The 26,136-nt window shown below is 30.1% G+C and overlaps 4 protein-coding genes across 8 annotated transcripts; 3 read left to right on the top strand and 1 right to left on the bottom strand.

Annotated features, from left to right (window-relative positions):
• The first annotated feature begins 1,810 nt into the window (after positions 1–1,810).
• On the top strand, positions 1,811–3,802 carry LOC149880790 (uncharacterized). The gene has a single exon (XM_090067882.1). The coding sequence runs from the start codon at positions 1,811–1,813 to the stop codon at positions 3,800–3,802; it is 1,992 nt and encodes a 663-aa protein (XP_089924008.1).
• Positions 3,803–5,784: 1,982 nt separating this feature from the next.
• LOC145193689 (uncharacterized) lies at positions 5,785–15,351 on the bottom strand. Of its 5 annotated transcripts, none has more exons than XM_090068665.1 (6): positions 15,220–15,351; positions 12,643–13,677; positions 8,531–11,521; positions 8,129–8,194; positions 6,138–6,205; positions 5,785–5,986 (listed from the first exon to the last, which is right to left on the bottom strand). In XM_090068665.1, exons 2-3 carry the CDS (start codon positions 12,650–12,652, stop codon positions 10,053–10,055), a joined length of 1,479 nt encoding a protein of 492 aa, XP_089924791.1. In that variant the 5' UTR covers positions 12,653–13,677; positions 15,220–15,351; the 3' UTR covers positions 5,785–5,986; positions 6,138–6,205; positions 8,129–8,194; positions 8,531–10,052. The 5 variants fall into 5 exon arrangements, with proteins under 5 accessions (XP_089924791.1, XP_089924793.1, XP_089924790.1 ...); XM_090068667.1 differs by having other exon boundaries at positions 6,138–6,237; positions 8,125–8,194; positions 15,134–15,225; XM_090068664.1 differs by having other exon boundaries at positions 8,125–8,194; positions 15,134–15,225.
• A 1,035-nt stretch (positions 15,352–16,386) lies between these two features.
• On the top strand, positions 16,387–18,362 carry LOC145194479 (uncharacterized). Its single transcript, XM_080072136.2, has 7 exons — positions 16,387–16,688; positions 17,160–17,288; positions 17,402–17,449; positions 17,540–17,587; positions 17,695–17,814; positions 17,939–17,974; positions 18,083–18,362. The coding sequence occupies exons 1-7, from the start codon at positions 16,485–16,487 to the stop codon at positions 18,140–18,142; spliced, it is 645 nt and encodes a 214-aa protein (XP_079928262.2). The 5' UTR covers positions 16,387–16,484; the 3' UTR covers positions 18,143–18,362.
• A 4,579-nt stretch (positions 18,363–22,941) lies between these two features.
• LOC145194365 (pyroglutamylated RF-amide peptide receptor-like) lies at positions 22,942–24,700 on the top strand. The gene is made up of 2 exons (XM_090069291.1): positions 22,942–24,499; positions 24,606–24,700. The coding sequence occupies exon 1, from the start codon at positions 23,139–23,141 to the stop codon at positions 24,114–24,116; it is 978 nt and encodes a 325-aa protein (XP_089925417.1). The 5' UTR covers positions 22,942–23,138; the 3' UTR covers positions 24,117–24,499; positions 24,606–24,700.
• The last annotated feature ends 1,436 nt before the right edge of the window (positions 24,701–26,136 follow it).

Here is a 26,136-nt window from a genome sequence, read left to right as displayed (position 1 = left end):
CTTCATTATTACTTTAATCTCTGCTAAAAAAAAATTTAATGAATGGAATTGAATTGTTCAATTTTAGTTTGCAAGAAAAATTTTTAGGACATTTTTTTTTGTTGTTTTTGATGTTTTTGAGCCACCTGTGACTTGCCACCAAATCTTCACATTAAAACAACTTTGCATTTTTAAATCCAGTCTTCCAATTTTTTGTGACAAACTCAATGACACTCAAACTGCTTAGGCATCTTTCCTCTGTTCCTTTAGATAAAAAACATTAAAAACACATTAAATGTAATATACTCATTGTGGAAATGGTATTATGTACGGAGTCAACACAGACAGGCAGCAATAACAATAACGGATAACTTTGATTTAGTGTGATGAAAATTATTTAACATGACATTGTAACTTCACTACTTTAAAATTACTGTTACTAATTGCTGCTGTGTGCATGCCTTCGTTATGCCCCTGAAAAAATTTTTTTTTTTTATTGGAAATTCTAAGATATATAATTATTGCGATTGTAGTATTTCTATAATACAGACATATCACAAAGGCAAATGCAGTTAAAAAATTATGAATGTTTCATGGTTTTAATCGTTCAATAAAACATTCATTAGCTGGCCTTGTAATTTTATAAAAAACCTCTTTAAACTCCTAAAACATATTTATTTGAACGTAAGACTGTACTGGCTGTAGCACAGAAAGATTTATAATTGGAAATAACTATAATGAAAATTTAAGATAAGGATATGGGGCTACTTGCATTTCTTTTTTGAAATTTGTTTTTCTTGTGGGATTTAGTTGAAAGTATGCACAATTGTCCATAATATAAAGAAAACAAAATGTAAAAAAGCAATGGATTAACTGGATAATATCTTTTCGTTTTTCATGAATCTGCTAATATTTTCGTCAGAAAGTATTTACGATTCGAAAGGTTCAGGACCTGTTTGAATTTCTGGTATTTGACTTGGAACAACAACTACGAATTGACACTCAACTACATCAACAACAACTACATCTTGAGCTAGAGTTCATTGATATTGGTTCAAGGGACTCTAGTTCAACAAGAAGGGAATGAAGTGTATCAAAGTGAAGACCAAACTCAAAGTCTCTCTTTATTGATCCCAATGACGCTCCAACAAAGACAAAGTTGTTGTAGTAATTAAGTAACATGATGAAGTCAAAGGGGAAGGAGAAAAAGAAGTAGAGAGCATCTGTTTAAAACTTTATTTGTAAAATTTAGTAATAATCCAAATAACTAATTAAAGAATCCTTGTTTAATGTCTATAATTAACAAGAAAGGCGGTAGTCATATAAGTAGTAAATAATCAAAAAAGCAGTAAACATGCGTACTTACACATTTTTACGCAACTTTACCGCTGTAATTACGCAAACCAACTGTTTCCCAGGGTTGCCAGATTGGCCATTTAGTGGCCAAATCCGTGAATCTGGCCACCGCAAAAAATAATCGGCTTATCGGCAATTTAGCTATGTTTGGTTTTTTTATTCCATTATTTTATTTCTTAAAATGATTATTATAGTAGGCTGATTATGATAACTTAATTATTAAGTGTAAAATAATGTTATTTTTTAAAATTTTAAAATGTTATTTTTATTAATGCAGGTATAAGGTATAAAAATTATAATATAAATAGTTGAATATGTTTAATGTTTTTTTATAACTTCTAAATTAGAAGTTATAACAAAGTAATAACGAAGTAATAGTAAAAGTAAATAAAGAAGTAATAACAATTCTAGTAAAAAAAAAACAAGAACAACAGTTTGATTTTATTTATTTTTAGTATCTAAATTTTAATCAGCTATGTCTTCAGAAAAGTGGAAGACTTCTTATGATGTTAATCGCCGATATAAAAAGATATGGGAGAAAAAGTTTTCATGGGTTCAAATGGTTGAAGATGGTACCCATAGAGCATATTGCAAATGGTGTCACTGCATCATTAAGCCTAAAATGACCAATCTTGTCACACATAACAACTCTTTGAAACACAACCAAAGTACTCCATTAATTGAGAGTGTTACCGATATAAATTTATCAGAAGATATTAAAAAAGCAGAACTTCATTTGGCTTTAACTATGACATGCCACTGTGCTGTGCACACTGTTGACCACTTGAATGAAGTTTTTGTTGTTTATGGACGTGGAAGTTTACTAGAACATGTAAAAATCCATAGAACTAAATGTATGGGATTGATAAAAAATGTTATTTCTCCTTCATTGAAAGATGATGTTGTTAAAGACTTTAAAAACAAAAAATATGCCATAATAATAAATGAATCTACTGACATTTCAGCAAATAAACATTTGTGCATTTTAGTTCGTTTTTTTAGTGTTTTAAAAAATGAAATTGTGACGAAGTTTTTGGGATTAATTCTAGTCCATGAAACTACAGGGGAAAATATATTTCACTTGCTTGATGAAGAAATTAAAAAGTGCGGTCAGAGTCTTTCTAATTGTATAGGATTTGCCACAGATGGTGCATCAAACATGATAGGATGTAATAATTCTGTTTGGACGAGAATTCAAAATGTTTCACCTAACTGTATCCAACTTAAGTGCATATGTCATTCATTAGCATTGTGCATTGAAAATGCAGTGTCTAAATTGCCTTCTAATATTGCTTTTTTATTGTCAGAAATACCCCATTGGTTTCATAATAGTGCATTGAGACGTGAAAATTACATGGACTTATTTAATGTAATGAATGCTGCTACCAAATCTGAGACAGCTCGATATGCCCCTCTTCCATTTGAAAAACCTTCATTTACAAGGTGGCTTGCTCATGGAAAAGTGATGTTTAACATTTTAATGAATTGGGAAGAGCTTAAAGCCTATTTTATTTGTGCTGAACTATCACCTTCAAATTTTAGGTCCAGATTCAAAGCAAGACTTTTGAAAGAATTGATGTCAGACACTGAAAATTTTCTATTTTTTCACTTTATAACACCTGTTGTTCAGGAATTTGAAAGAATGAATAGTTTATTTCAGCAAACAAAAGCTGATCCCTGTGACCTTTACAAACAAATGAATTTGTTTCAAATGAGCCTTAAGCACAGAATTTATGATTTTAGCAGTAACAGAAAGAATATATATAATGTTGACTTTGGTGCTAAATTTATAAAAGAATGTGATTCTTTTTTACAAAAGTCCAATCATAGCATTGACTCTTGTATCAAAATAAAAAATGTAAAAGAAAGATGCCTGTGTGTATTAGATGAAGCTTATAGTCAAGTAACATCTAGACTACCATCATCAATGGAGACATATAAAAATTTATCGAACTTGAATCCAGATATAATTTTAAGTAAAGAATCAAGACCCAACGTTTCTGAACTGCCCTTTTTACATCTAGTAATTGATGACTTGGGTTTAATAGAAGAACAGTATCGAAAAATTCCATTTGTAGATTGGAAAGAAGAAGAACCATTTAAAGTAGGTGGCTTTCCAACTGATACTGAGCAGTTTTGGCTAGGTGTACTCCAGCATAATACTTTTAAAAACCTTGCAAACTATGCCTTAACTTGTTTGATAACACCTGTCAGCAATGCTGTAGTTGAGAGGATATTCTCTCTTGTATCTGCCACTAAAACAAAAGCCAGAAATAGAATTTCACTAAATATGTTAGATGCTGTTATAAGAATAAGATCAGAACTAATTTTTTCAGGAAAGTGCTGCAAAGATTTCACTATCTCAAAAAAAATGCTGACTAATTTTAGTTCAGATGTAGTGTACAAATCTGAAATTGAAGACTCTTCATTTTCAGAAAATGTTGATGACTTTGAAGATGATATATAACAATTGTGTAATGAAAAATTTAAAAAAAAAATTTGCTAATGGTTTTATTTCTCTCAATAAATGTGTTTACCCCAAGTTAATATAAAAAAGAAGCAATATAAAAACTTACATGGCATTATTCCATGAAAAGAAATAATTTTTTATCAACGTTTTATCAATATTTTAACAAAGGAATTATTACGTTAGAAACGACAATAACATTAGAATCAAGTTTAAAATAGTATTTTTTTTTAATTAAATGGATGATTATGTCAGTATTAGTATTTGGCAAAAGCTATATACTGGGGTATGAACAGGAGGGCGAAAGCCCCCCAAGTCGTCAAAATATCATTTTTTTATTCTAATTTTAATTCTGGCTGTTTATGCCCATTTAATTTTTGTTTTAGCCCCCTTAATTTTCTTGACCTTCCTAAGCCACAGTCTCTCTCTCTCTCTCTCTCTCTCTCTTTATATATATATATATATATATATATATATATATATATATATATATAGAGAGAGAGAGAGAGAGAGAGAGAGAGAGAGAGAGAGAGAGAGAGAGAGAGAGAGAGAGAGAGAGGGAGGGAGAGTATAATTTAAATGTTTTAAATGTAAAGCCTTTTTTAATCAAATTAAATAAAAACTATTGTTATAGATTTTAGATAATTTGATAAAAAATATATTATAATAATAATAATTGTTTTCTATTAAAGAGTTTATAATTTAAGAATACATAAAAAAAGTTTTTATTTACTTAGCTAATAAACTTAACTTTTTTATTTATTTTATTTATATAACTACGACAGTTTTTACGGTATGTTGATATGATCTAAAGAATCATTGGACAAATTTTATCCGATTGTCTTATTTTAGCCAGTAAGATTTACTTTTTGAAAATTAAACCAATGCGATCACGGAGAATTTGGCTACTTTTTGGCCACTTTTGGCCATTTCTGGATACCTTATTTTATATTTCTGGCTACCGGGTATCGCAAAATATCTGGCAACCCTGCTGTTTCCAGCATAAACACTATTTTTTTTTTTTACCACTGTTTCCCTTTTTACGCAAATATGCGTAAAGGACATCAGATTAACGCACTTTTACCGCAGTGCGGTAACGCTGGAGCTTGTTTAAATCTTGTGGTCAATCTGAATAATATCGATTTTTAGAGTGATGTTGTTTCTTCTTGTTTATCTTAAGTCAATTTTTTTATATTTGTTTAGTTTTACAAAACGCTATTTTTTCGTAGTAATCTCAAACTTTTGGTTGGGAGAGGTCAAAGATACCGTCAAACTTTTTCGCTACTTAGTGATTTTGTTTTGCTGCAAATTTCCTTGTTCTATTGCAATCAGTAGATCAGAAAAGACTACATAAGTTAATAATTTAATACGAGAACTAAGCCCAATGACAAAAGAAATAATTTACAGAGACAAAATCACAAATAGTGGCCAGTCACCCTAGTTAACGGTATGTAAACAAACTTTTGTTGACAGCGTCCACATGTTCATTTAAAACTCCAACCTCATTTTCATAGAAAACACGTTTTTTTTTAGTTTTTTTTTGATATTCTGTTAAATCATGAATTTTTCTTCCCACGATATAAAAAACTGCAACAATTTTGGGATTCTGTGCCAATTTTTAAACAGTTGTTATTTAACTGAAATTTAGGTAAATGCCGGAACTCTCTCTCTCTCTGACGTAATTAAAATGCGTCAGGAATCCTTCATTTGTTTACACAACCAAATTTCGCTTAAAGTTTGGCAAAACTTTAACCTTTTGTATCACGCTTTCATTTGCTGAACACATAGTTTTAATATCCAGAATACAGCAAATATCAAAGTCAAAAACTCTGGTACAAAATAGGTGTTGATTGAATGTGAATACACATTCAATGAAAATTAGTAAAGGGAAGAATAATAATAATAATAATAAAAAAGAAAAAGTCATTTGTTTCACTTTTATGTGAAACTTGATTTACGTTGAGACAAAAAAAGTTGCAGGATTTTTATGAAAAAATATATTTTATGCTTTTATCACTTTAAAAAAATTTGGTTGATGTCATGATGACTTACAATTTATTTTAACGATATTTGATTGCATTTAGAAGACTTTTCAATTCAAAATTATAACGACACTCTAAGAACACTCGACAATTCCGATTACATTCTTCATGTTTTCACTTTAGTGGTTAAGGCAAGGCATTTCTAAATATACAAGATTATAAAAATAGTAAAATTTCACTTAATTCAAAAGATTATCTAAAACATACTTTTATCATAATTTTTTAAAACAATAAACTTTTGTTATAATTTTAAGAAAAACAATAAACTTTTGTTATAATTTAAAAAAAACTACCTTTTTTAAACCACTCATTTTTAAAGAGTTGAACATGTGCTGTAACAAGTCATCAACTTAACAATCCCCTAAAGCAAGGAAAACATGAATGATTTTTAATCTAAAAACGTTCATTGAACCCCATCAGGTAGTTAAATCACAAACTATAAGCGATCACCTCTAAAGATTCTACTATGACAATAGGGGGAGTGGTACACAGTTAAAACCGCGCAGTTTTTAAGCCCATAATAGGGGGAGTGGTACACAGTTAAACCGTGCAGTTTAAGCCCATAATAGGGGGAGTGGTACACAGTTAAACCGTGCAGTTTTTAAGCCCATAATAATCAAGAAATTTTGAAGCTCCTTTCAACTTTCAGATTTTTACACTAAAACTTTATTTTGTGTTAAATTTTATAAATGCAGTTTTCATCTACTTGTTCGAAATGCTTTATTCAGATTTATTTCTTACACGAGCAACATTCTTAGCAGAAACGTAGTGAAGCACTCAAAAAAAAAAACAACAAAAAAAAAAAAAAGGCGCGCGCTTATTTCCAGAGCGAGATTTATTATGGCAGAATAAACATGTTTTTCAAATTTATCTTAAATACTAACGAATTCAAAACCCGTTTTATGTTAGTTATTTTTGGAGAATTAAGAATAATTTATATATATATATAAATTGTGCATGCGTAAGATACTTGATTAAAGTATATGTCATAGTTGCTTTTTATTTAATTGATAGATAATATTAAGTAGTTAAAAGAAAAAATCTCAAAAGCGAAAAATTGGAGTAACCAGTGATGTGGGATATGTTGACTGCATCAGAAGCTGTAATCAACGAGGAAAAATTGTGTGCATCTACTAGTTTCTATTAGATATCTTAACCAACTTTATCTAGTAATCTAAAAAAGCTAAAGAACACAAGAAAGAAAAATGTTATAAATTTTTGAGCCGAAAATTTATTTAGAAAAGTTTTTATTTATGAAAAGAAGTTGTTGGTCAAATATTTAATTACATCACCCAGATTGCAACATGGTTAAACGATAAAAGTTGCTTGTTCATTAACATTTGAATAGACTCAGGGAAACAATAAAGCTGTTCCTGAAAACTAAACACATGAAAAAACTGCTGGCAAATAATGGCTACCTAGGATTTATGAATTGTTATCATCTCAAGAAAAACTTTTTTCAAGGACCTTTAGATTTAATAAAAAAAAAATAATTAAAATTACTTTTTAACAACTTGACATTTTTAATCAATTAAATACCCAGTGCCTTATCAAATCTACAATGTCTATGAAAAAGGTGCAATAGTTATTTCATTACAATTGTAGATATGATGAGGGTGGGTATTTAACACTCAACCCAGTAAGATGATTGCAAAAAAGGTTGCAAAACATTTTGGCCAATCACGATCAGTTTCTCAAGGACAAATTAATTTGTTGGTCCATATAATATTAGACCTAATATTAGGAGTTAAAAAAAAAAAAAATTGAATAACTAAACTATTGTTGTTATTTATTGGCTTTTTTATCATTTAAGTGTATAAAAGTTTTACAAAATGACTCCCAAAAAGGTAGCTAGATTTAATCTCAAAATGTTATTATCAATTCAAACCAGTCAAGCATAGTACTTTCTGGGTTTTGACTGTAATCTTTATATTGCTGCACACTAAAGCACTGTTCTAATTAGAAAATTATTTAAAAGCTTTAAAGATTTTTGTTCAACTGTGTACCACTACTTTCCCCTATTCTCTCTAAAATCACGCAGTTTTTTTTTAAACAAAATTATTGATCAAAATAACAATTTGTTCATAATATTACTTTATTACATAATATTACATTATGCATAATATCTTTAAATCACACAATTCATACTTAAAATACCAAGAGCGCAAGAAAATTAACAGAAAAAAGAAATTCATCACACCTAATTCTACATTTTTAATTTTAAAAAGAATTTTATGAATGGCTAATAAAAACAAAAAAAAAAACCAACCAAAAAAATACCTACTAAAACCACAACAAATCAATGTCCATATACTCTTCATGAGGCACAAGAAGATTATTTACAAACACACTAAACATAAAACAACTTCTTTAAAAAAAGGTCAACTTGAAATTTTTTTGAAATGTATGTTAAAATATTACAACTGATAATAAAATGATAGTAAAACTAGAAGATAAAAACCTTTATGTAACCTTTATTATAACAAAAATGTGATAATAAATACAAAAATAGGCAAGAGTGAATTCCTTTAAACTGTTTCTGCATGACTTCTGACCACTTAAAACAATAATTCAAGGCTGGATATGCTGCATTTTCAAGATGAGAACTTAGCCATTTTAAACATAGATCACTCAAAAATGACCACTGCTCATGATAGCCAACAAAAAATTTCAATTAAAAACTTACCTCCCACAGTATAAATAATCTTCAAGTTAATTGATGAGTTAGACATTCAATTCTAATAACTTTATTCTCTATAAATAGAATGACCATAGCTTCTTTTTCCATTTATTCTAAAAGGGTTAAAGCCAGATTAAATAATATTTTAATTCATAGGGTGTTATAGCATTTCCCAATCTGAGGAGGAAATAGTTGCAAAACTAAAAGTTGAATGCCAGCTTGATGTAACAAAGATCGTTTTCTTTGTTTAAATATTGCACCCACATGGCATGAGGTCTGCATATTTTCTGTTAAATGTAAAACAAACCATATCTTATTAAGAATCTTCAACAACTTCTCTTTACTTTAACTTTTTTCTATAACAGCCTGAAAAAATTAAGTTGTCTAAGAATCATTAGAGAAAAAAATATCTGAATGAAATGAAAATTTCTCAGTCCCACATGTTATTTGAATCTAAAAACTTCTTTTAAACTCTAGCAATTGCTCTTTTGAATGACAAAATCATGTTCAAGAGATGTTTCAAAATATCTAAACTTATGGTCAAAAGTGCTTAAGAGCAGCCCCCACTATATTTTTGAACAGCATCTTGATGTGAAAAACAACAATGGTCAGTTCTTAATTTGATTCCTGTGAATTTTCTCCTTTAGTTTTCACTCCCTTTTATATGGATGTTATCTTCACCATTAATTGAAGTAAAATTTTGTAGAAAGAAAAACACTTACTTTGCACCATACACATTAACAGGTTACTCAAGGCTTTCAAGCTGCTCCCCAGCCTTTTCTTTTGTTCAATTATGCTCTATGATCTCAAAACATTACCCTGTGACTCCAACTCAGTGACAGTATTGCCTTTAGTTAAATATTGACCTTATAACGCTTATTAGACAATTTATTAAGCAATCTCTATTAACCTACCATGTGCTGGGAGAATGTAACTGATGATCTTGCTCTATAACTCTTACTGAGAAATATTATTTCCTTCTAGTTAAATCTTATGCTTACCGTCTCCAGACTATAACCTCTTCAGAAGTGCTCGGAAACATCTTTGTTTACAAAGCAACTTGCACTATTAAATACACTAATATGATTCAGAGATAATTTAAGTCATTCAGGAAAATATTCTGCCAATTCTAAGGTTCAAACTTTCTAACTTTGTCTTTTAACACATCTATAAACTGTAGAGATTTCAACAGTTATAAATTGAGTTTTACTTCATTTGTAATGCTCTCTAAAACTTTTTATTATTTTAATCTTCTTAAGCATTATTGCCTTACTTAAAAAAATCTACTTAAAACTGATTTAAAAAAAAAAATGCAATCATTATTTTATTCTTTGATGCTTTAAAAAAAAAAAGAAGAAAAAAAAAAGCTAAATAACAACAAGGATATTAAAGGTTACCATTGAAAAAACTTGAGTTATTTAAAATCCAGATTTTCTTAAAATAATTAACAAATTAAAGTAACAATCAGATCTAATATCTTATTTAAATCAGTAGACTAAATGAAAGGGTTTCCTTTTCACAATTTTTTTTAAAGAAAGAACAATTCAACTTTTCTTCTTCCTAGATTTTTCCTGTTTAAAGCTTGAACTGCATCTCTTGCATCTCTGCTCCCTCGAAATGAAATAATAGCATCACCGGAGCATCGTCCATCTTCTAAGTAATGTATTCTAACTGAATCTGCTATTACAGGAAAATTTCGGAAAAACTGCAATATTTCGTCAGGAGTTACTTCATAAGGCAGATTTCGTATACCAACTGCTCTACCCATTTTAATGTCATTTACATCAATGTTAGCACTGCTAGCTACTCGACCAATTACTGGATCACTTCGCCTTCTGCGTCTTTCAGATTGCCCTCCTCGAAAAGATCTTCCCAGATCTGGAGCATCAGGAGGTGGTACCATAGGAAATGCAGATCCTGCAAGACTATTTACAGTTGCAGTTAACAAGGTTAGTAGCGCTTGCACTTGAGGATTTGTGTTTGTAGCACCTAAATTTGAAAGATCAGGAACTAAATTACCTGGTGGCTGTAAAGGTCTATTTAAAGGCATTTGGTTTTGTTCAATAGCAGAAATAATTTCTTCTCTACGTGCTCTTTGAACAACTGCATTTCTTTGACCGAATCTTTTTCCATCACACTTAAGTACTTCTCTGGCATCACCTTCAGAAAAAAACTCAACAACAGCATTGCCATTAGGTTTACCAATATATTTTCCCATTTTATTCCTGATAAAAAATATATCTCTTGTAAGAACTGGTCTGAAAAAATGTTGTATATCAACCTCAGTTGCATTGTAAGGAAGTTCAGCTATGTAAACAAATTTTCTCTCATTAATTTTATCAAAATTGTCATAAGTGTTTTTTCTCCTCTCTGCATTTCGGCTCTCAGATTGTCTACGATCTGCAGGCTGATCTCTGCGAGACTCACTACTATGGCCAAAATTTTTTAAGAATAAATCTCTTGTATTTTGATCTGTTCTTAGGGGCGATCGAGATCTACCTCTCCGTGTACTTTCTCTACTATCTCTTCTGCTTGGGGAAAAACGACCTTCAGTACTTAATTTACCCATACTTTCTCTGCTCCGTTCACGAATTGAACCTTCACCGAAGGGAGCTGTAGAATTAAAACCACTTGGCTCATCTCTTCCTCTAGAAAAACTTCCTTTTCCTCTAGCTGAGCCAACCTTTCTTCTTTCACTGCCTCTTACATAAGAAAACATAGGCACTCCAGGAAAATATTTATTAAATTCAGCAGGATTGCTTTCATTTACAGCCAACCTTTTATCTTTGAGCAAGGAATCATTGGCATTTAAGCCATGTGCAGCATCACTTTGATTAGTAAATGTAAGAAAAGCAGACCCATTGTGCTTACCATCTGATTCAAGAACAAGATGAATATCCTCAGGTCTTGCTCCATGATGTTTGAAGTGTCTTCTAATGTCACCAGGAGTTGCATTTAATGGAAGACGATCAACACGAAGAACTCCTGCATTAGTTCCTGAGGAAAGAAAAAACAAGATATTTGGTTTTTATTCTTAATCTATGAGGTTTGTTCTTTCCGTATGTGATTATTCTTAGTGTATGCTAAGAAAGAAACCAGAAAAAAGTGACAGTAAAGATTATGCCAAATACCAGTTTTATTTCTTTCACCAAAACTTTAAAGATTAATTACATTACGTAAACTATAGCCAATTTCAAACTGAGAAAATTTTTTTATTTTGCAACATCTTTTTTTAAATTTTTTTTAAATTTTAAAATTTATTTTTTAAAATTTATAAAAAATAATCTGTTTTCAAATTTGTTAACATATAGGTATTTGGACTTTAACTGATAAGTTTAAAAAAGTTTATGATACAGATTATTATATTACTTTTTTTTTTTTCATTTTAACAAACCTGAAATTACTTACCTATTATTTAGCTGTATTTTTATTGTGGGCTTAATAATTAGTTATCATGTTCCTTAGAAGTAATAAGAACATTAAAGAAGTAAAAAAAGTAATGTTAATTTTAACTTATTTTTTCAGAAATTAAAAACTAAATTTAACCTCCAATGGCTTGTGCTGACTATGTTAGCTTAGGAAAACTAAAATCTGTTTAATGCATAACATTTTCATCTACAAATTTTTATCAAACTTTCATTCCTTTAAAGGCTTTTTCCTAAAATACTGTTAAATAATAAGTATATACTTTAATGACAAGTTTTTAACATCAAAAACAATTAATAAATATTTAATAATCAATTCAATTATCATATGACTTTCCTAGAACTTTACTATACAAAAATGTTTCTCTTAAATTAACACAAAAACCTTTTAACAATAGTCAGCCAAATGTTGTACTAAAAAAGTCATAACTTTTGATTTTTTTCGTAAATTTTTGGTAATTTAAAAATAAGAGACTGCTAATAATTGCAGTAGGGTGAATGAATTTACTTTTAACAACGATTGCTACCTCCTAAATCTATGTAAGGCAACATTTGCTTTATCATCATTCATTTTTTGTAGCTTTTTAACGCAGCTAAAATAAATTTATTGCTACTTATGCTTCTAGCTGAAATTGATCATTATTATACGTACATGTAGTGTATTAAAACTTCACAAATAGATAAGGTGCTTACTTGGTTTCATTTTGATTATAATTTCTATAGAGAGGGTCCGTTTGGTTGCTGACTTTTTAAAATATTGTTTAAAATGTTCACGTGATAACGGCCCAATATTTATTCGGTGTAATCGTTATTTTTGTTGAACGGCCGTCTCATCTACTTTTCAAACACTGAAACATTTTTTGACTCAAAAAGTTTATTTTCATAACTTTTGAATTTAAAACAATCAATTAAAATCTGCATGCCTTTCAAAAACACTTTAAAGTTGGTTCTTATTCTGTATTTAGGTATGAGGAGAAGTAGAGATAAATCAATGAATAAATTATAAAAAGAAAAACAATTAAAGATATTATTATTTTTACAAAGGAATAAGATAAAAATAGGAAATAGATTGCATAACCCACCAAAATGCTCATATTTGGAGCGTTTTATAAAATCATGGGAATCCCACATTTGGATAAAAGGCGTAATGGTTGCACAAGATTTCTGATATTTTTGACATTAAAAACCCCGAAAGTTGAGGTTAAAATATAAAAGTGAATTCAATCAGTGGTCAGTAAAATATAAAGACATATTCAATTAGTGGTCAGTAAGATATAAAAACATATTCAATAAGTGGCAAGTAAAATATAAAAGCATATTCAATTGGTAGTCAGTAGTGTCTATAAACATTTTTTCCGAGAGTATTTACATAATTTAACATACTAATACACTTAAAGATTTATTTCACTTTCTTTATAACAGGTCGAGACCATAAATCTTCCTAATTAAGTCAAAAACTTCTTTTCTGCAATCGTCAGCAATAATTTGTTTAGATTTGGAGTTACTTGTTTGTTTAACTAAATGAAGCGAGACTTTAACTTTTACAACCGCATTCAAAATCTTCGTTTTGATTGGTACCTCGCATAACGTGGGCATTGATTGATACTTTTTCTTTAAATTTGATAAATTAAAAGTTTCAGCGGGTGGATGATCGAGTTCATCGATAAGTTGATTTTGTGAATGATGGAACTTTTTTTGGTGAGAAGAGTTTATTTTACGCTCGTTTAACTATGAAAGAAACATTTTTTTAACAGAGTTTTAAATTGCATTTATCACCATAAAAAAATAATTACCAAAAATTAAGAATTAAAAATTAAGATTTTTACAGTGTTAAAAAGAGTTATTTTATTTCTAAAAGATGTATCTTTGTGTCAGACAAACGAATTTCCGAAAAATCGGAAAAGCCTGTATAAGTTTTCCGAATTTTTGTAAAAACATTTTGTACGGAAACATTGATACGCTAGTTTATTTCCGAAATATCTTAAAATATTTTCACACTAAGCTTTCGTATAAAAAATTCGCTTAATCTTTCTGTTTTCAAACTTTATTGGTACTTCATAAATTGAAAACCTAGCAAATATGACAAACAAGCCTTCCCCCCCCTCTCCTTTCAATCTGTGAGCCTTCCGTCAGCCCTGTACTATATATATATATATATATATATATATATATATATATATATATATATATATATATATATATATATATATATATATATATATATATATATATATATATATATACATATAAATTGCTTATCATTAATTTAAAAACACAAGAGTAAAACGACGGGTAACGATAGAAACGCGATGCTTCATAGCGTAACAACGGTTTTTGTGTTTTGTTTTTTTTAAATCAATTCAAATTAACAAAAAAAAGGGAAAAATTATTCAAATAGTTTATGATATTTACAGATGCGAATATTCTCGTGTTCGTATCTATAAACACAGGAACTCCAGATTATTAAGTACTTATATAATGGTACAAATAGGTACAGTTACTTATTTTTACATTTCCATAAATTAACATCAATTAATTCTGAAGTAGATGAAATTAACAAACTTTCCGCGTAATTTTGTAAAGATCGTTTAATCTCATACAAAATCCATTTCATTCCGAAGTAATTTTTTTTACCCAAAGTTATCCAAAATCATCCGATACGAAACAGCAGGTTAGGATAAATTTATCCGATACAAAACAGAAGGTAAGGATAAATTTATCCGATACGAAGCAAAAGGTTGGGATAAATTTATCCGACCAGAAGCAGTAGGTTCGGATAAATTTCATTTAATCAAACAAATTTTTTTTTTGATTTTCGGATAAAACGTTAAACTAACCGATTCGGGGTTAAACATGTTATCAAACGCAAGTAAATACTAATTTCAATAATTGAAAACTTTACTTGAATTCAAATTTTATATTAAGATAAAAATCCCATAATGATACTTTACCTCAAAATGATCAATCAATCTTCATCTAATAAGCAGTTTAGAGTGAAACAGAGAAAACTACTATTTTATTATACTTTCGTATTTTAATTTGGCGATGAAATAAAAATTTGTGTAAAAGGACACCAACTTTAAATTTGCGCTGTTAAATATGGACTTATAGCCTTTCGCCGAATTATGGTCAGACTTTCTATAATCGAACTAGTCGACTGAATACAATAACAAACTGAAGTTACCTGCTTCATTTTCTTTCAATTACAATAAGTAACATACAAACTAATTTTGTTTTAGCGAGAAAGTAAAAAAGCTCATAAGTTCTTACGTTTACTATCTTTGAGGCTTCCTTCCTCTTGGATATTTTGATATTATACGTTCTCATAGTTGTTTACGGTGAAAGATATTTTAACAAAAGAAGCCGTCATGTTTTTAAACTTTTTTTAAATAATAATAATGAGGTTCGTTTGGGAGGCATTAGCAATGTTATTTCAACAAGTTTTACTTAAGCACGCTTTAAGGTGCTTAAGCGAAAAATTGTTTAAAACACGTTAAGAAATTCTGAGCAGCGGCAAAGACAGATGAAGTTCTGTTTGTTTGAATTTGATAAAAAAGAGCTTAGTTGCTTCATGAAACGTGTTTATATCTAATATACCATTGATAATGTATTAGCATTCGCGTTTATACGAAGCAATGTACATGCTAATATATCATACATACATATTACATACATACATACATACATACATACATACATACATACATACATACATACATACATACATACATACATACATACATACATACATACATACATACATACATACATACATACATACATACATACATACATACATACATACATACATACATACATACATACATACATACATACATACATACATACATACATACATACATACATACATACATACATACATACATACATACATACATACATACATACATACATACATACATACATACATACATACATACATACATACATACATACATACATACATACATACATACATACATACATACATAATGCTTAATTTAATAGAGGCAATATCTTATAATCACTTCGACCTGGCTTCAATATCGTTGTATTTTTTCAGGTTTCCGGTGTTTATAATAGAAGCAACATAACATAATACGAAAACTATTTTCATTTCAATTACTTCTTTCAAAATTAGTAAGATTTGTTTAAGAATGTATCACCTGGGATTTGATTCAAATCAAAAACTATTTTTCTGTTTGCTTTTATTCAAAGCCAGTTTTTTATAGTTTTTTACAATTAAAAATTTCTTATAAATCGAATAAGTGGCGTGAAAGATCCTGTTGTATGAATATATACAATAAATATATACAATAAATACTTTTTTAAATCTTTATCTTATCTCCTGTTTTTAAGAGTACAGATGTTTAGTCTGCGTTTTAGACGCTCTGGGCAGTCTTTGTGTTTTTTTGAAATGCTTCGTGTTATACAATTAAAATTCATAAATATCAAATTTTAAATGGGGTTTTAAAACTTATAAATCGTCTCCAAAAACAAATAAAAGAACAGTTTAACCTTCGAAGCTAATAAAGATGTATTCATCTTCAGCAAAAATGTTTTTTGGCTTATCGGTGCTTTTCGTGGTTTTACTAACAGTGGACGGTCTGTTTGTTAGTGCTGGAGCGATGGGGTCAGGTAAAAAAAGTGTATCTTCACAAAAGAGAAGTCCGCCATGGAATAAGTTTGGTGCTTTTGTAAAATCAAAGCTGGCCAAAAATAATAAACGCAGCGAGTCGGTAAGTTTACGCAAACCATTGTTGTTTTTGCTATTACAGTCAACTTGAAAGGTGACGAAAATAAAAAAAGTCGTTTGTGATTTATACTCCTTCTGAATGCGTAAATTATCGCTGAAATTTGATACTAGCGAACTAAAACATAGAATCTTCATGAGTTTTTTAGCTCATACAAATTTCACTGGTTGCTTCATCACATGCCTCTTTGCTGAGTAGACAAGTTAAAAGCACAGCAAAGGTTTTATCGTTTTTTAAATCATCAATTCAAACATAATAGTGGTTAAACTACGGCCTAACAAATACGCTAACTAGTAGTTCCAAGGGCGCTTTTTTGCCGAATAATATCTTAACACATGCCAACTATTTTTTCATCAATTGCAACTTTTCAATGCTACTAATCACTCTTCAGTTGCCCTTTGAAACGTTATTCTATAACTTTATATGGTATTAACTTTAAAATCTTAAAATTTTTAGACTGAAGATGACTCTGCGTTAGAAGTTGAAAGTGAAAAACAAACGGAGCGTGAGCTGGATAACTTTATTTTAAATATGTTAAAAGAAAGTGAGAAGTCCGAGTTGCAAGACCAGAAAAAAGAAGAGGAGGTTAGAATGAAAAATGACGGCAAATATTAGTGAAAAAAATAATACATTTTTTCAAACAAACGTCATTGGCTGTTCTTCACCTTACATTAATAATAACGATTTTTCTCTTTCAGATTCCAAGGTTCAATAAGAAAGATGCAAATTTAAACACTTATGCGGAAGTAAGTTTTCTTATGATGGCTTCTTTTTTGCTGTCGTGTACTTGTTGTTCTTTTTAAATATTTATTCATTTTTTTTTTTATTTATTTTAGCTTCCAAGATTTAATAAAAAAGAAACAGATGAAACTAGAAAAGAAGTGGTTTGTGATTAATCTTTGCAAAAATGTTGAAGACCCTTAGTAAACGTTTGTAGTCAATAAACTAATTGAGTTATGCAATAATATTGTTGGCGGATTTGTATTTTTAGGTTAATAAAGATAGCAGCAATTTTCAGAGTGAGAGTGATGAAAAAACATGGCGTGAGCTTGTTGGTTATCTCTTCGACGCCGTAAAAGAGAACGAAATCGCACAAAAAAAAGAGGAAAATGTAAATTTAGTGAAACTAATAAGATAAAACATAACGTTTTTCAAAAATTTTTATAGGATATTTCAAGTCAGTTATAACATTTATATTAAGGGTTTGATTTAAGAGTATAATTATTTACTTATAGATTCCAAGATTTGATAAAAGAGAGAAAATGGAAGAAGTATGTAAAACTTTCGGAAAAATTCTTCCTTTTTAGTTTTAAGTTATTTTTCAAACATTTATATATTCAATAGCTGGTTTATCTTTGATTATTATTTTTGTACTTAAGCTACCAATGAGTTTCATCGGCGGAAGTGGTTTGGCTGGCATAAAGAAGAGCACCAAATAAGGATGTGGTATAATAATCAAGGTGTCAAGTCAAATTTCCTGCCGAAGCAAACAACAACGACAGATAACAATTAAGAAACAAAAATGACGTAGAGATTTGACGTAATTTTATTTGGTTACTGTTTTTTGTAGGATTGCAGAAATTTTTATTTGTAAAGTAGAAGGAAAAATGTAATTTTTCATTTTTACTAAAATTAGTTTACAAACAATAACAAACAAAAGTTCTTTCGTTTCTTGTGTCAAATTGATAAAAAAGGTCATCTTTTAACGAATTTTGTTAATTGCGCGAATAGGGCAACAAGCAACGATATGATGGCGCTTAGTTATTTCTAAGAAACAATAAAATCTTTTGAAATTTCCTATAAAACATGACAATCTATTGTTTTAAACATTTTTAACGTTCTAAACTCTGTCTGGACCGCTATTTTAAATAAATATGAAACAACTTTACAGACAAAAGTTTCGATAAGGCTTTTTTTTCCAGACGTCACTCTTTGCAGGGGCGCCAAACACATATTAAAAGTGGGGGAAGAAGGTGGGTGGCAAATTAGGGATTATTTAGGGAAGAGAACAGTTAAGATTACTCTCATAATCAAAGGAACTGGTGCTAGTTCAAATCACCAACCAATTTTTAAGTATTCCAATTTTTAAGTCTTTCAGCTTGTTGATATGAAAATCAGCCACAACTTATGCCATGAAGCTCAAACTAGCTTGTGCCATCAAGATCAAACTAAATACCACAACTTATCCAATGAAGCTCAAATTAATTTCTTGCTTTGAAAATAAGGACACCACAATTAGGAAAGAGCGTCATACGCAGGCATATCTGTCAGTTAAAGAAAAGATCCACAAATAAAAAAGAAACAAACAATAAATGCCCCCCCCCCCCCCCCCAAAAAAAAAAAAAAAAGAAAAAAAGATAAATAAATAAACTAAAATAAAATAAAATAAAATAAAATCTCGAAAAATGTTAAGAAAGTAACGAAGAAGATAAAATGTTTTAACCATCGCACGTTGAGAAAAACCATTTCGCAAGTATTGTTAAATAATAATACACTTAGGAATCAAAACCCCTTAAAAAAAATCTGCTCTTATTCTAAAAATCATGGGTCAGTATTTTTGCCCGTACCACTTTTCCTTGAAGTAGTTTTTTCATTTTGGAACTTTAAAATTAAAAATTTTAAAATTTTGACCGTTGAGTGAGGAAGTTTTAACTTTTAGCTGAAAGAACGCAACAAATTTCTAAATACTAGTTGATCGTTTTAACCGCGAAAAACGATTAATTCGATTAACATTCGTTTTTTGATAAATTGAGAAAAATTGTTTTAATATTTAAAACGTGAAAGCGGGCATTCCGAGGCATCACCTTTTAATCGTTTTAACTGACAATTAAATTCAGTGTTGCCAACATTTTTTACATGTGAAATGCTAAAAGCGTGAATGTAAAATAATGCTACCTTTCAAATTGTGGCTGTTTCAAACTTGACTCGATCACTTTATTTTCAACAAACTTTATCAAACACTCGACTTGAACTTTTTACTTCTAAAGAAACAATTTAAACGCTACTTATTTTTGCTTTTGTGCTTATTTAAAAATTGGATCAACAAGTCAATCTTTTCTTTGGAAGTGAAAAGGTGTTTTTCATCATCCTTAAAAATCATGAGAAGTAAAAATTATTTTCAACTTTTTTTTTATATAACACGTGCAAACATTTCTAGTTTCTGTCGATATTAGAATGGATTTTAAGGTTATTCTGCGTCTCAGCAGGTGTGGTTCTCTGAGGGTTAAAAAGATTAAAAAGCGTCACTAGAATTGATCTTTTCATTATTGAGCTCACTGCAAAACTCGAGAATCAATTTTCAAGAAGAGGTTGTAACATCATTGTGTCACGGATGAGATCTTTGACAAGTTGAGAACCAGCCATCCAACAACAGCAGAGTAGATGACAAAACAGCAAGGTACAATCAATGTCTCCGATAAGATCACCCATGAGCTTCTTGAAGATGATGGAGAAGGTAGCGGAACAGGTAATAACTATTAAGTATAATATAAAATACCTTAATGCTATTTAACAAACAAAAAACCATACAAATATTTAATTTGAGGATACGAAATCATACTGGGTTGGTCAAAATTATAAGAATTTTTTAAAAATCATTCGAAGTTCCCCAGTTTTAGATTAAAGTAAGCGAAGTTATATAAAGTCTACTATACGTTTAACTTCCTTTCTTTTCAGACTGTGTCCAACCAATTCAGGCAGAAAAATGCTACAGCTGAGGGTCTTCCAATCACCATTGAGTAGGCAAAATTCAGAGAAACAAGTGTGATAGGTTCAAAGGATAATGCCCTTGACTGGTGGAGGACACATTGCAGAAAGATGCCTATCTCTTCAGATTGTTGCCATCCAGCCTCAAGTGCCTCAAATTAACGGGCATTCAGTGAAGCTGGACTAATGATCCACAAAAAGAGATGCATTTGTGTCAAGAATCCACTGAAAAGTCAGTCTTCATCAACGAGAACTTTGACCTGCTAAAATCCAGTTTAGGAGTAATCGTAAATGAAAGTTCGGAAAAAAGTTCCTTGTTTGGCCAGTAATTTATTCAAGCAAATTCTTCGGGTCAGACAACCCAATCAACGGTGATTGGGTTGTCTGACTTGACCAACGGTGATTGAGTTGTCTGACCAAACTAGGAACTTTTTCCGGAGTTTTAAAAAGCGTTTATGCTTGTAGCGACTATCTACACCAAACCAAGACTTTACGACATAAAGTCTTTTACCTGAGAGCTGTTTAAAGTCTGATATGACGTCGTTTTAACACCAAGAATTAAGAAATTTTCAAATTCTTGAGATGTCGTTTGTACAGTAACTTAGTGCACCTCCTGGCTTTTCCAACTTCCGTGTTCAGGCGGTCTGAAACGTTTTGAATCCTGATGGACTTTAAACCTTGTGCATTCTAATATCACCCTACTCTTACAGAGAATAAAACCTTCTAATTGACCAACGTTTATGACTGTACGAACCACCTTGGGAGCTTTTTCTGGAAATCTTGGGCCGGTCTTTTTGCCCGTACCACTTTTCCTTGAAGTAGTTTTTTTCATTTTGGATTTTTAAAATTACTTTCTGACGAAATTTTTTACTTTTTGCAAGGATAAATTTGTGTTTTCTAAATGTTGGTTAACAATAGAATTTCTTGTTGTTACTTGATAGATGATATTTTGCAAATCTTCACTACAACAAAGAAGCATTTTTTCACTCACGTTGTAGATTCATTTCATCGGCTTCTGCGCTTTTCGTCCTTGTTTATCACTCAACATAAAAATCAATAAAGTTCTAAAACCATAAAGTTTTTGTGATTGCAAAAACACAGCAAATGTTTTGCAGCAAAAATAATTTTAAAGCAATTTCAACTGACTTTTCAACAAAATATTTTAAAACTGATTGTTATGAAAACAAACACAATCTCATTAAATATACAGAAAAGAAATTAAACTTAAACTATTTATTTGATAAATGAAGTTTCCAGGATACTAAAGACGTTTTTTTTACGGTGTCACAACTTTAAACAAAAGAAACATATCATCAGTAAAGTTCTTAGAGAGCACAAGCTACAAGAGAGTGTTCTTTATTCTTGCACTTATATAAAATGAGTTTTCACTTCACTTACGCTCTATAGAAGTTTGTTTTTAAATTCGAAAAGAATACTATGAATTTAAGTGCAAAAGTAAGTTTACGCAAAAATGCTAAAGCAAAAGTTGCTTAATTCCAAATATTATTCAAATTCTTTCATGGAGTATAATTTACTGGAATTTTTATCAGCGAGCCCTTCAAAAAAAAATTCTAACTACGTTTTCAATCTTCAAAGCCTCTTAAGCTGCTCTTTGAACTCGGTACAAACAAAAAGAAAACTAGGTTTGAGGTTGGTGCAAACGTTGACGTCAACAGCAAATAGAGGATTTATTAACTAAACACCCTAATAATAAGGTATTTTTAAAATTATCGAGTCCGTAGTATTCGCCAATAAAAACCGTTTGGAAATGAAGCAACACATATAAAACACAGTCTAAACTAATCAAAGGACAGTGAGATTATTCTAAATTTTGGTCGTTAACTTGGGCTTCTCGTTATGAAAAACTTCTATTTTTAAAAACTTTTTTCTCAACAAAATCAAATGAGAACAAAAACCATTCACATGGGTGTTATGGGAACCCTTTATCCAACTTTTACTGCATACTTTTTTTCTGGACTGTATAAAGTACTAAACTCAACAGCAAAGATTAAAAAAATTTGCGAAAGCACAAATCTTCCAGTAATATTTACCCTATTACATTTCTCATGATAAATCTTATTATCAATTTTTTTGCTTGAAGTATATTAAATAGCTTTTTAAGAGAGTGAAAGCTGTTTTTTCCTTTACAAGATGTGCAAACGTTATAACTCCATATGAACAACTTTCTACACGATAGCCTTAACTCACGAAGGATTTTTTACATGGATGAATTTTCAGACGAGTTTCTTAAAAATACAGTCATTGGATTATATGGCGTTTCAGAGCCATATGCTCTCTATGTTTACTCGCGTATGTTTGGTTTTGTTACCTGTTACTATGCACTTTGCAGAAACAGTAAAGCGATTCACAGCAACATGCAACCAAATTAAACTGTTTATCATTTTAAATAATGACATTGACTTCATAATGGTGTTCTTTGAAATACAATAATGAAGTTTTTTGTGAATTAAGTTTATTGCTTTAAATAGGTTTGCAACTTTTTTTATTCATTTACAACTTGGCATAATGAGAAATGGCATGGTGAATGCTGTGTAATCTTTATGCAGAAAAATGAAATTTTGTTTATGAAATTTTTGCAATCTTTATTCGTTGTTTTGTGTGGTCAAACTTTTTTATAAAAAAAAGAAAAGTTTCTTTTTCATTAATTTTAATTTCATTAGGAGGAGAATATTTCAATAGAATCTTTGTATTTAAAGGAGAATCTTTTACATGGATGTTGATGATCATTGCAATCAAGAAGAAGAGTTCGGTATAGGAATTGCAAATATCATTTCTTCGTTATTTGCCTTCTTAGGAAATGGTTTGGTCATTGGTTTGACGTTTCCATGTTGGTGCAGGATTTCAAAATTTCGTCGTTTAATTGGGGCTTTAGCCCTTAATGATTTTTTGTTTGCTTTGGTTCAATTCATCGTAAATATGCCGAAAATATGGACATGCAATTGGCTCTATGGTCATTTCATGTGTAAATTGTTTAACGCTTTTTTGTCGGCCAGTGAATACGTCACTATTGGTTTTATAGTAATTATTGCATTTGATAGATACATCGGTGTTATTCACCCTTTCAAGATCCGTTTTTTAAGCGACAGGACGATAGTAATAGCATCGTTTTTAAATGTATTTGTTGCTGTGCTCTTTACTATTCCGCAGTTTATTTTTCTACAAGTTTGGGATACAAAACAATGTGGCGAAAATTGGAGAAAGGGGCGTGGTAAATTGTACACGTGGTTTTTGCTTTCATTTTATTACATTGCTCCGAATATTTTAATAAGCGCCATGTACATCAAAATGATTATTTGGTTAAGAAGAAAGCTCGAAAATTTGCAAGCGTTAAATAATCAGCAACTTAAACGAAGGACACAAAAAAGGCAAAAAATTACAACAATGTTGATACTAGTTTTGGGTGCGTTTGCTGTTCTTGCACTTCCGAAACGCATCATTTTTATTGTTGGTGATTATTATGATCTTGATGAAATGAAGGAGGCAAGATTAGTCAGTTGTTTGATAATTACGTCTTCTATTTGCTTTGGATTCCACGTTGTTATTAATCCTTTAATTTATTCTTTTGTTGACTCCAAATTCAAAGGACAGCTTAAGAAGCTATACAAAAGATTAAAAAGATCATCAGATCATTCTATTGAGCGTGCTGAAACAAATTCCGTGTGTTTTACTCTCTATGGAAACAGTTAGATTAATTTTATTGTAACTCACGTCAATTACAAGTTTCTTTATGTATATATGTAAAATATATAATAGCATTCTTTAAATTCCAATAGTTTACATATGTATGCATTTGTAATATAACTCTTGATAGGCCATCTTCTCGTCTTCTTCATCGTCTCGTCTACTTCTTACATAGAGTTTTATAAGAAGTAGGCGAGAAACTGTTTTTTGCTTTTTAGAGAAGGTTAAAAAGAGAACGAGGGAAAACGACTTTTTATAAAACTTGACAGAATATGAAAATATCGTGCGAATTTGAGTACCTACTTGATTTGTTTAGTTTTTCTTTTGACTAAGGCCAAATAAAAACTGCTACAGAGTAGAAAAATTGTCACGAGGGGCGACAAAAAAGGGTAGGATGAATATCTAACCTCAATATACAAAATGTTAATGTTTTATTGAATAAAGATTTTTTATGCGATTGGATAAAAAGGATCGATGTAAGTAACTGGTTTTTAGGGCAAAAGTGACAATACGAGCAAATTTATATAGTAGGAAATCCGGAGCCGGAGCAGGAACCAGAGCTGAACCCAAGGCCATTAAAAAACTGCCGGCTGCACGCCTTCGGTTGCGGCTTTTTTTCTTTACCGTAAAACATTTTTACGAGCTACATTCGAATTTTGAGTTTGTTTGAAGAAATTCGTAATCAAAACGTAATAATTAAATCAATTATTTGATTTTCTTGAAAGCGCGATAATAGTATTTGCTTTATATCCCCAAAACAAATATTTGTTTAACAAATAAAATATATAATTGAAATTTTTTATAATAAAAGCCGGAGCCGGAGCAGAAAACTTGGGAGCCGCAGCCATAAGCTTAAAAAGTTTTGGAGCCGGAGCCTTACCTTTTTCTTCTGGCTCATTGACCCTTTTGTAATGTTTAAAGTTAAACAGATTTTATTCCTAAAGTATCAAAGAATTAACAACAAACTATAAATACCCAGAAGCAGTAATCACCACGGTATGAACGATATTATAAAATCCAAACCATGAACTACTTTATACACAGCCAGATATGTTGAACAAATTGGCTGAAAATTTGAAGGCCAGTTTTTAACATTTAGTCCCGTTAAAATGACACCTTTGGAATTCCTACCCACAAAGGCTACTCGGGTGATTTAAGGCATGTCTAGCTCTAATTAGTTTTTGGTTACACCACTAAATATTTCTTTTGGGCATAACTTTTTTGGCAAGTAATTGATTAAAATCAACGGTAGATGCCAAATATTGTTAAAAATTAAGGTATTCCTTTTTAACGACGTAATGGGTTATGACGGATTTTTTCTTATCTGAAAAAGTAGAATTTCTTTAAAACAAACAAAATGATCTCTAAGCAAAACCTTTTCAGTAATGCTCAGTCTAGTAACCTTCGATAATTGTTATTATCCAATAGTACAACTAGTGATTTGTGGTACGATTAGAAAATCCGACGTTTTTGTAAATTTCCGGCGTCGCCCCTAACATGACTAAAAGAAGCGAACATTGTTAACGACACTTTGACATACATACATACATACATACATACATACATACATACATACATACATACATACATACATACATACATACATACATACATACATACATACATACATACATACATACATACATACATACATACATACATACATACATACATACATACATACATACATACATACATACATACATACATACATACATACATACATACATACATACATACATACATACATACATACATACATACATACATACATACATACATACATACATACATACATACATACATACATACATACATACATACATACATACATACATACATACATACATACATACATACATACATACATACATACATACATACATACATACATACATACATCTTTGTTTAATGCGAATATATATGACATGGCATTAAACATTGCATCAATATGCTTACTAAAGAAAAATTATTAATTTACTACTTGAGTAATTAACATTTTCTAATATTAGTTATAAAGTAAATT

Source organism: Hydra viridissima, unplaced genomic scaffold (genome assembly GCF_058129835.1).
Source record: "Hydra viridissima isolate aposymbiotic clone 2 unplaced genomic scaffold, HvirCarnegie_v1 scaffold_12, whole genome shotgun sequence".
NCBI classification, from domain to species: Eukaryota; Metazoa; Cnidaria; class Hydrozoa; order Anthoathecata; family Hydridae; genus Hydra; species Hydra viridissima.
This window is presented reverse-complemented; position numbering and strand designations above follow the sequence as displayed.